The sequence below is a fragment of the Bison bison genome, unplaced genomic scaffold (assembly GCF_000754665.1).
Source record: "Bison bison bison isolate TAMUID 2011002044 unplaced genomic scaffold, Bison_UMD1.0 scf7180017864354, whole genome shotgun sequence".
In the NCBI taxonomy this organism is placed as follows: Eukaryota; Metazoa; Chordata; class Mammalia; order Artiodactyla; family Bovidae; genus Bison; species Bison bison.
The window spans coordinates 4,848,296-4,860,328 of NW_011494926.1; the positions used below are offsets into that span (position 1 = coordinate 4,848,296).

The window sequence follows — 12,033 nt, forward strand, 5'->3', positions numbered from 1 at the left end:
CAGAGCTCCAGTTTGAATTAAAGAAAAAAAAAGAAAGGGAGATCAATCGGACATGGGAAATCCTTGAATGAGGATGTCTTATCTTATGAAAACGCCAGTTCAAATGCAGAAAAACTCTTATCTGCCACAGGAAACAGATAAAAGCAGAAGAATACACCCTTCCCCAAACTTGTGAAACACAGCCACTCCATTATTTCCTTCTTTTGACTCTGACTGTAAAAATATTTCTATAATATCAGTCATTTGAAAGAAATGTTCACAGCTCATCACCAGATGGAACAGACAGCAGTCTGGCAAAGTAACCCTGGTTGTCACTTATAATGCGTTGCTCACCCACCTTCCTAAAAGCATCTCTGTGCTTTCCACATTCATCTCCACCATGCTTACAAATAACACACCGCATAGAATCCCAGCAGATAGTGAGAAATAGTGGGTTCTGTTTTATACCAGTCATTTCCGTGACACATTTGAGGAGGAGAGAGAGAGGGAAGGGAAGGAATTTTGCTTTCCACTTTTTCCTGTCTGCTTGGCAAGCGGAACTCCCAGAGAAGAGCCAACGCCTCATTTCTGGAGGCCCTGGCTTTATGTGTCAAGAAGACTTGATCTATCTGGTAGGGAGGAGGACCTGGACTAGACACTACAAAATCAGTCAATCAGTAGTAAGCACAGTCATCTCAATTCTCAGAAGAATTGTTTCAAATATGGGAACTGAAAAGCTCATGACAAGTCTTAATACAAGATGTCTGTCTTATGATCAAGTTCATTCACTCATCCATGAACTCATTCATTCATCATTAAGAGCCAGCTCACTGGAAATGACCCTGATGCTGGGAAAGACTGAAGGCAGGAGGGTCTAGATTCCATTGGGTATTAAGAATGGTATGTATTAATAGGATTTTCTCCATTTAATTTGTCAACAATGTAATTTTTAATTAAAAAAGAGAATTGGAAAATATAAATTTCCCCAGTTGGAAAGATTTTGTAGGACTCATTTAGCAATACCTTTAAAGAAAAGACATTGATTTTCTATTCACACTATTTATCCTTTTAGAAATTTTTTAAACTATGTAATATAAAAATATGTATATACTATAGTAGTATACAGTACATAGTATAAACTATGTACTATAAAAACAATTATACAATATGATATGAACTTTTGTAGTATTCTGTTGCCTTTTTTCTTTCTCAAACAGCTGTTTCAACATAAAGTTATGAAATCATGTGCATCTTTGAGTAGAAATCTTATAGTCAGTATGACCATGACTGTTTTCAATCCAGTGTTTATTTGTTTGTTTATTTGTATTTATTTATACAAAAGAAATGTGCTAGCAGAGCAGTGGAACCTTTAGGGGAAAGAGGCAAGCCTGAGGACAGGCTATCATTTGTCAAATGGACACTGCATTGCTCCTAGGACCAATACTAACAAAGGCTCTTTCTCAAATGAGCCATCACCATTGCAAACCAGTGTCAGTAAGGGGAATATTTTCTGACTGGCTCGCATTTGATAAATAGTAAGTAATATGTATTCAAACTTAATTTTAAACAGGACCCAAACATTTAAGTTAGGTGGCAGGGACCTAGAAACAATATTGATCCCTGACCTTTTTTTTTTTTTTTTTTTTTTGCAATCAGAGAGATTTGATTACATGCATAATTTGTCTTCAATACTCAGATTTTGCCCTTAAGTTATCTAACTGAATGACGAAAACTGCAAATAAGAAATATGAATGTATTATTGCTAGGTTTAAAGTTAGACTTGCTTCTTCTTGCAATAAAAGAGAATCAGTTTCCTCTACCAAAAGGAAAACTGAATCATTGAACTTCAGATTATAGGCACTGGGTGTCATTATTTTTGTCAAGAAATAGTGAAATAATTTCCAAGAATTATGAAAACCTCTAAGAACATTCTTTCACCAAATTTTAAAGTGGCATCTTGGTTGAGATTGATTTTTTTTTTTTTAAGTTCACAGCTTTTCCTCCACTCAGGGCAAGAGATTAATGTCTTTGCATTCTTAATAAGCTCCAAGCCCTAAATTGCCAAGACATTCTGGATGAAGGCCATTTAGACAGAGATGAGCATCAACAGTACGCATGGTCTATGTCACAGGAGATCAGGCTTCTCAGTGTCTCCACAAAGCCTTCTGATGAGAGAAGCATAGGTTGCCAAAGTCATCCTTCTGACTACAAAATAATAGAAATGGGCGATCAATCCCTCACCTTCTGTGGCCTCTCAGGACTGGCAGCATTCATGTCTGAATTGAAATCATGAAGGGTTTTTTGGCAGTCTCTTTTCCTTTGGAAGGGTAGATTAGAAAATTGTAATCTGTCGGTTGTGATTAAGTTTCTGACTATCTCTGTGTTGAACTTGAAGAGAATTGCTACAATTTTCAGTTTGTGTTTCCCTGTCCCCTGTGATAACTTGGGTCAGAGGTTGGACTGCAGGCCTCCCAGTGGTATGAAAAGCAATCATCCAATGTCCAGTCTGAGCCAAAAGCAATAATAACCTCAAAACAGAGCCTGGATTCAACGCAGAACTCATTTTCATTGGCCAGACATCTCTCTCTTCAGTGACCAGACACTCATTCATTTTGACTCATCTAATGACTGTACCCTGTGACACTCACATTTGCATATTTAGAGATTGTTCAAGACAATAAGATACTTGAAACGATCTGAATTTTTGGACATTAGATGAATAAAATAGCCAGGGAGTTATCTATTACTTACCTAAGTGAGCATGTGTGTGGGTGCTAAGTCACTTCAGTTGTGTCCAGCTCTTTGCCACCCTATGGACTATAGCCCTCCAGGCTCCTCTGTCCATGGGATTCTCCAGGCAAGAATACTGGAGTGGGTTGCCATGCCCTCTTCCAAGGGAACTTCCTGACCCAGGGATCGAACCCACAATATCATGTCTCCTGCAATGGCAAGTGGGTCCTTTACCACAAACGCCACACAGGAAGCCTCACATAAGTGAGTGACCAAGGACAGATATATTCCCTGGTAGCTCAATTGGTAAAGAATCCACCTGAAATTCAGGAGACCCCAGTTCAACTCCTGGGTCAGGAAGATCCGCTGGAGAAGGGATAGGCTACCCACTCCAGTATTCTTGGGCTACCCTGGTGGCTCAGCTGATAAAGAATCCACCTGCAGTGTGGGAGACCTGGGTTGTCCTGACTCAGGGTCTCTCAGGAGGGTCAAGTTATTGGTGGGGCTGCAGTCATGAGTAGGCTTGTCCAAGGCTGGACACTTGGAAAATCGGTGCCAGCTGTTTTCAGGTGGCCTCAGTTCCTTGCCATGTTGCCTCTTCACAGGGACCCTTGAGTCTCCTCCTTGACATGGCAACTCCCTCAAAGCAATGATCCAAGAGCGAGCAAGGAGGAACCCGTAATGCCATCTATGAACTAGTCTCAGATGTCAGGCATCATCAGTCCCACCACATTCTATTCACTAAATGTGAATCATTAAGTACCCTCCCCCCTTCAAAGGGAGGGAAATGAGCTTCACCTTTTGAAGGGAGGACTGTCGAAGAATTTGTGGGCATGTTTAATACCGGAGTGGGTTTCCATGCCCTTCTCCAGGGGATCTTCCTGATCCAGGAATTGAACCCAAGTCTCCTGCATTACAGGTGGATTCTTTTACTGTCTGAGCCACCAGGGGAGCCCTAAAAAACCAACACAGCAAGTTAATAAACTTCTAAGTGCCTCTAAGTCTTTTAACCTATTAAAATGCAGTTTATAGTAATTTACCTTATAGGATTGCTTTGGGCATTCAATGATATACTATAGGTAAATGGCTTAGAATAGTCCTTAACCCACTGTAAATGTCAGTTTTCCTTTTTCTTCCCCCTCTGATACATATAAAGACAGAATGATTAGAAAGAGTATCACCTAGATGCAGTAGTTTATACCAAATTGTGTCTGGAAGGATTCTTTCAACTGGTTGGAATCTTTTTATTATGTTTGCAAGGGTAATTGACAAGTCTTCTAAACCACCTCGAGCTTGTAGCTGGTTCAGATTTGTGGGATCCTGGGTCTTCTACATTTCTGTCAATGTCTTCACCATTCATACGATCAACTTCTTTGAGCTTTCTGGTTCCTCACATCTTATATCCAACCCATCAACAAGTCCTGCTAGCTCTGTTATCAAAATATATCCTGTCTATAATCAATTCCTTTCAGTTGCAAGGCACCACAAGTTTCAGCCCATGATCTCTCATCAAATCCTCTTTTCTTGACTATTCTAGTCGTCTGTCATTGTCTATCTAGTCCATTCATAGTCTGCCATACCACTTTCTAGTCTATTTTGAGCACCCAGAGTGATCTTTTTATGTTTTTAGAATGAGAAGGGTTGTTTTTTTTTTTTTTTTAATGTGGACCATTTTGTTTCAAGACTTCGTTGAATTTGTTACAGTATTGCTTCTGTTATTTATGTTCTGGTTTTATTAGCCATAGACGTATGGAATCTTAGTTCCCTGACCAGGAATCAAACCTGCAACTCCTGCACTGAAAGGTGAAATCTTAACCACTGGATCACCAGGGAAATCCTCGGAGTGATTTTTTTTTAACATAAATAAGATGATGCCATCTCCCTGTTCAAAATATTGCAATGGATTTCCTTAAAAAAAAAAAAAATCACACTCCTCCCTCTAACTACATCTAGACTGGTCTGGAACACTCCAGTCAGCTTTAAGAAACTTCTTTTCATCTCCTCTCACTAGGCTTATTTTGATCTCAGGACCTTTGTATTTGCTCTTTCCTCTGCCTAGAATACAGTCCGCATGGCTTACTCTTTTATTTTAGTCAAATCCCTACTGAAGGTTGCCTCTTGTGAGAGAGACCTGACTGGTGGTACAGGGGTTAAGACTTTGCTTCCAATGCAGTGGGTGCAGGTTGGATCCCTGGTTGGGAAGCTAAGATCCCACATGCCTCATGGCCAAAAAAATCAAAGCATAAAGAAGAAGCAATATTGTAACAAATGCAATAAAAACTTTAAAAATGGTCCACATCAAAACTATCTTTAAAACAAGAAAGCACCCCAAATTTCATTACAGTTTCTCGGTTCAGTTCTGTCGCTCAGTCGTGTCCAACTCTTTGTGACCCCATTAACTGCAGCATGCCAGGCCTCCCTGTCCATCACCAACTCCTGGAGTTCACTCAGACTCACGTCCATCGAGTCAGTGATGCCATCCAGCCATCTCATCCTTTGTCGTCCCCTTCTCTTCCTGCCCTCAATCTTTCCCAGCATCAGGGTCTTTGCTAATGAGTCAGCTCTTCGCATCAGCTGCCACAAATCCTGTGAACACCATATTAAGTATTTGTGTGTTCTTTCTCTGCCTCCCTCACTAGACTGTAAGCTCCATGAGAGCAGGGAGTTTGCCTTGTTCTCTAATGGGCCCCCATACTCCAAATGGTGTTGGCACATGGTGAGTATTGAATACATGTTTGTTGAATGAATAAATGAATAAGCAGAGTTATGAGCCAGCCCATTTTAATCCAGAGGTCACAAGTTAGAGGCTGGTGCGACACATAAAATTATTTTGTTAACATGATGTTATTATCTGTTAGTGTTTTTGTTTTCTCAAAACTTTGAATTAGTTGACAATTTTTATAAATTATGAGATTTTATATAAACATTTGGGGATAAAAATCAAGATATTTTGGTATTGGGGATTTCTTATCAACAATCACATCATGTTTATTAGCACAGGTTCCTTTTAGACAGGATTTAGCCCAGACCCCTCTGCCCTCTATTATTTCCTGACACCAGTAACTCTTTTGCACCTGGCTGCCTTCACTCTTGTGTGATCTGCCTGGCCATGCAGGCTTTCCGACCCTAGAAAAAGCATATTTGCTGTAAGTTTGCCAACATTTGTCTACATGTTGGTGTAATTTTTCACGTCTGCCTTAGAAGTGAAATTGGTCTCATGCTGGAGCTCCGAGTCATATTCATACTGAGACACACGTTTCAGGTTTGGGTGCCATTCTAGTTGCCAAACAGTTACCCAGCATGACTAACTCTACAAAGAAACATTACAAGTAGGAGAATGGAAAGACTTAATTATGTTTCAAACTAGTTTTCAACTTTGGAAGGTTATTCTTTAAAACATTAAAACACACATCAGTTCAGTTCAGTCGCTCAGTCGTGTTCAACTCTTTGCGACCCCATGAATCGCAGCACGCCAGGCCTCCCTGTCCATCACCAACTCCCGGAGTTCACTCAGACTCACATCCATTGAGTCAGTGATGCCATCCAGCCATCTCATCCTCTGTCGTCCCCTTCTCCTCCTGCCCCCAATCCCTCCCAGCATCAGAGTCTTTTCCAATGAGTCAACTCTAAACACTCATAGGTAGATTTAAAACAGTTTCTTTTCAAACTGCGTAAACATTTGACCCAGATGTTTACCTAATGTGATTCATTTACATTGTGTGTGGGGCATACCCAGTTGTCCTACAAAAGAAAATCATGAGTTTAACAGAAGATGGCTGCATAGTTAGTTTGAAATAGAAATGTATGTATAGTAGCAAGAACTAAGTCATTTTGCTCACTGAATAACCAGTGCCTATGTATTTTAGGGACTTGAATACTTAAGCATCTGCTGTGTGTCAGAAACTGTGCTAGGCAATTGCAGAAGTTGTATTCTGTCTGATAGGCTAGGGGTTGCAGACAGCAAAAACTTAACAAAACAAACAAGTATATTATACTATACACAGTAGGAGTTAATAAGTGCTGTAGGTGTAAAGGAAAGTGGAGTAGAAAGACGGAGATGGGGAGACCTGACCATTTCCTATCCTTAGCAGTGTGGTCATATTGAAAAGATGAGACTTGAATAAGAGCTAAGAGAAGTAAAGGTTTTAGCCAAGTGGATCTGTTGGGGGAAAGCCTTCTTGGAGAAGGACGGACTCAGGTGAAGTCTTAAGGAAAAGGGTGCCTTGTGTTGAACACATGCTGAACAGTGTGCTGACTGACAGTGCAGTTGGCCAGAGTGAAGAGTAAGTACACGAACACACACTCTGCTCTCCATAGGAGTCATCTGTGCTTAGTCGCTTAGTCGTGTCCAACTCTTTGCGACCCCATCGACTGTAGCCCACCAGGCTCCTCTGTCCATGGGGATTCTCCAGGCAAGAATACTGGAGTGGGTTGCCACTCTCTTCTCCAGGGGATCTTTCCAACCCAGGGACAGAACCCAGGTCTCCTGCATTGCAGGCAGATTCTTTCCCATCTGCGCCACCAGGGAAGCCTAAGAATACCGGAGTGGGTAGCCTATCCCTCCGCCAGGGAACCTTCCCAACCCAGGAATTGAACCAGGATCTCCTGCATTGCGGGCAGATTCTTTACCAGCTGAGCTACCAGGGAAGCCCAGGGAGTCATGTAGTCTAACTAAGGAATACTTTTCACCTATTTTTGATTAATCTTTATTTTGATTTGGCCATCAACTGAGCATTGGAGACTTCATAAGAGTATGAGAGGCATTTTCAGCACTACAGGCTCAATTTAAAAAAAATTTTTTTTAACTGGAATATAATTGTTTTACAATGTTGTGTTAGTGTCTGCTGTGCAATGAAGCAAATCAGCAGTATGTGTACATATATCCTCTCTCTCTTGAGCCTCCCTCCCACTGCCCCCCATACCACCCCTCTAGATCATCACAGAGCACTAATCTGAGCTCCTGGTGCTATACAGCAGCTTCCCATTTTTGTAAGGAGAACTTAAGCAATTGGCCCCTGTTGGCCCTGCAGTAGAAGATACCTTGACCCTAAGCTCCTGTTCATGTGTAGCTAATTCTCCTGAATTGTCTGCCCTTTCATGATTGCCAGCCCACTCTCTTGTTCCAAATATCTAACAAATGCAGATGATTTTCAGAGGAGTCCATGAGAAAAAGAATAAGAACTGAAATTTGTTATTTCACTCCACAAGTTCATTCACCTCCACTAAGTAATACATACAGTTCAAGAGCACCCTGTGAACATCTCCCTAACAGAGCTCTGTGTCTCCTCAATGCAGCTGCTTGCCAAGGACTGGCCCTTTGGGGTTGAGATGTGTAAGCTGGTGCCTTTCATTCAGAAGGCCTCCGTGGGCATCACTGTGCTGAGTCTATGTGCTCTAAGTATTGACAGGTAAGAGCATGTATCTAAGCGACATATATCCTGACCACGATCCTCGTGGTTGCTACGTTACTTAGAAAGTAAACTGTAACTTGGCAATTGATTCTGTTTTGTTCTTCAGATATCGAGCTGTTGCTTCTTGGAGTCGGATTAAAGGAATCGGGGTTCCAAAATGGACAGCAGTAGAAATTGTTTTAATTTGGGTGGTCTCCGTGGTTCTGGCTGTCCCTGAGGCTGTGGGTTTTGATGTAATTACCAGTGATCACATAGGAAACAAACTGAGAATCTGCTTGCTCCACCCCACTCAGAAAACAGCATTTATGCAGGTAAATTTCACTTTTTTTTTCCCTTTTCTGCTCTTGCCTTATAAATGTTTAGCTATTTTCCCCCAATCTCTTCTTCTTGGGAAATTATTGATTTATGACTATCCTTGGCATAAATTAAAAGTGTAGGTCCCAGGACCTCAGGGTTAACAGTGGGACTAATGACCCATGCTGCAAGAAGCTAGGTCATTACTTCTCCAAGAATTCCCTGATTCTCAGGAATACAGATAAGCCAAGTTGACATAAGAGAATCGATTGGAATTTATAGCTTTCCGACTCAAATTCACATAAGAACTGGCAGCTACAACGTATTTTGCATTAAGCAACACAGCAGTCATTGGAGGCAGTGTGTGGTTAAAGGAATGATCAAGGAGAAGTCCCTCGTATGGACAGACTGGTAGAAATCTATGTGACTCCATGAATCTTGGTATGAATGACAAGCTTGTCCTCTCTCTAAAGGGAAAGCTGCTATTGCAAAGAACTTCATCTTGTCTATTTATTTAAGAGTGTTTAATTAGGGAATGGGGAAAAATAGCAATGCTGGTCATCAGAAAATAGACCCTAAGTAAAAAAGGCTCTTCCCAACAGAAAGGGTGAGGAGAAGTTAATGCAAAGGGAGTGGGTCCAAATGTCACAAATAATTATTTTCTATTTTACACGTAAGTTTATATAAGATTTTATGTATATGTGTATAGATCATGATAAACAAAAGACTAAAGAGGGGCTTTAATGGGAAACTGAAAATGAAAATGCCGTTTCCTTGTTTCTTATTAGTTCCAATAGAAAAAGTACTGCATGGGTGTGCGCTAAGTCGCAGTCGTGTCCCAATCTTTGCGACCCCATGGATCACCTCCACCAGGCACCTCTGTCCATGGGATCATCCAGGCAAGAATACTAGAGTGGGTTGCTGTGCTCTCCTCCAGGGGATTGTTGCAACCCAGGGATTGAACCCGCATCTCTTATGTCTCTTGCATTGGCAAGCGGGTTCCTTACCATAGGACTACCTGGGAAGCCCAAAGTACTGCATAGATTCCATAACTTCTGTTCCAACAGAGACGTATCTGGAACAACAGTCTTTAAAAGGAAAAGGAAAAAAGAACGAGTAAGAGATAAGTCATTTTATAAGCAATTTTGATTTTTAGTTGATAGCTTAGATGTATACATTCCTGAGCTAAATGATTACCATAGACCTCTTCCTACCTGCTTTCCCCAGAAACAAACTTGTTAAAAAGTGAGAAGTTCCCCAAAACACTAGAATATCTTTACACATCAAGATGTGGTATTTCACACAAGAAGTTCCTTTCACTTGTGTGAAGACAAAAATATTTGAGTTATCAATTTTGCCCAATTGCTTACATTTTTATATATAATTATAGCACACTGCCTTAGAGAATTGAAACACCTTTTAGGAAAAGTTTGTTTCATTTAATTTAATTTTTTGTTCAGCAGACAAAAAATTCTACATAGTAGAATAAAGATTCTACTGAAAGATTCTACATAGTATTTATAAAATGGATCTACTTTAGAAGATTATTCCTTGATGAGCATTTTTTAATATCTGATATGTAAGATTTTCTTACAGAGGAATATTAACTATAACATCCTTTCTTCCCCATAGTTTTACAAGACAGCTAAAGACTGGTGGCTATTTAGTTTCTATTTCTGCCTGCCGCTGGCCATCACTGCATTATTTTATACCCTGATGACTTGTGAAATGTTGAGAAAGAAGAGTGGTATGCAAATTGCCTTAAATGATCACTTAAAACAGGTAAGGAAATAGAAATATTTGCTGACTCATGATTAAAATTCCAATTATGAATATGAAAATAATTGTAGTGATAATAAACTAAAAGTATCATATACTAGAGCATAATTCCTTTTTCTTAGTCTGATATTTTTAATATGGTTTATACTATCTACCTGGAGATACCCTACATAATCTAAAGGAATGTAAAAAGAGCCATCAATTTTTTAGATAAACCATTTTTTATTGGTGTATAATTGCTTGGCAGTGCTGTGTTAGTTTCTGCTGTGCAGTGAAGTGAATCAGCTGTATGTATACATAGGTCCCCCCCCTTCTTGGACCTCCCTCTCACCACCGCCCATCCCACTCAGCTAGGTCATCACAGAGCACTGAGCTGAGCTCTCTGTGTAATACTGCAGGTTCCCACTATCCATTTACACATGGTAGTATATTGATGTCAAGCCTAATCTCCCAGTTCATCCTACCCTCCTCTCCCCTGCTTGGTGTCCATACATCCTTTCTCTGTGTCTGTGTCTCTATTCCTGCCCTGCAAATAGGTTCATCTGTACCGTTTTTCTAGATTCCACATATCAGATCAGATCAGTCGCTCAGTCGTGTCTGACTCTTTGCCACCCCATGAATCGCAGCACACCAGGCCTCCCTGTCCATCACCAACTCCCGGAGTTCACTCGGACTCACGTCCATCGAGTCAGTGATGCCATCCAGCCATCTCATCCTCTGTCGTCCCCTTCTCCTCCTGCCCCCAATCCCTCTCAGCATCAGAGTCTTTTCCAATGAGTCAACTCTTCACATGAGGTGGCCAAAGTACTGGAGTTTCAGCTTTAGCATCATTCCTTCCAAAGAAATCCCAGGGCTGATCTCCTTCAGAATGGACTGGTTGGATCTCCTTGCAGTCCAAGGGACTCTCAAGAGTCTTCTCCAACACCACAGTTCAAAAGCATCAATTCTTCGGTGCTCAGCCTTCTTCACAGTCCAACTCTCACATCCATACATGACCACAGGAAAAACCATAGCCTTGACTAGACGAACTTTTGTTGGCAAAGTAATGTCTCTGCTCCTGAATATGCTATCTAGGTTGGTCATAACTTTCCTTCCAAGGAGTAAGCGTCTTTTAATTTCATGGCTGCAGTCACCATCTGCAGTGATTTTGGAGCCCAGAAAAATAAATTCTGACACTATTTCCACTGTTTCCCCATCTACTTCCCATGAAGTGATGGGACCGGATGCCATGATCTTTGTTTTCTGAGTGTAGAGCTTTAAGCCAACTTTTTCACTCTCCACTTTCACTTTCATCAAGAGGCTTTTTAGCTCCTCTTCACTTTCTGCCATAAGGGTGGTGTCATCTGCATATCTGAGTTGATTGATATTTCTCCCGGATATCTTGATTCCAGCTTCTGTTTCTTCCAGTCCAGCGTTTCTCATGTTGTACTCTGCATATAAGTTAAATAAACAGGGTGACAATATACAGCCTTGACGAACTCCTTTTCCTATTTGGAACCAGTCTGTTGTTCCATGTCCAGTTCTAACTGTTGCTTCCTGACCTGCATACAGATTTCTCAAGAGGCAGATCAGGTGGTCTGGTATTCCCATGTCTTTCAGAATTTTCCACAGTTTATTGTGATCCACACAGTCAAAGGCTTTGGCACAGTCAATAAAGCAGAAATAGATGTTTTTCTGGAACTCTCTTGCTTTTTCCATGATCCAGCAGATGTTGGCAACTTGGTCTCTGGTTCCTCTGCCTTTTCTAAAACCAGCTTGAACATCAGAAGTTCATGGTTCACATATTGCTGAAGCCTGGCTTGGAGAATTTTGAGCATTACTTTACTAGCGTGTGAGATGC

General features: G+C 40.9%; 1 protein-coding gene across 1 annotated transcript in view; it reads left to right on the forward strand.

The window, feature by feature from the left end:
- The window catches only part of EDNRB (endothelin receptor type B), a 31,569-nt gene that overhangs the window by 12,500 nt on the left and 7,036 nt on the right, over positions 1-12,033 (forward strand). The window contains 3 exon segments of the mRNA XM_010855126.1: positions 8,005-8,117; positions 8,227-8,431; positions 10,047-10,196. Coding sequence (XP_010853428.1) covers positions 8,005-8,117; positions 8,227-8,431; positions 10,047-10,196 — 468 coding nt within the window.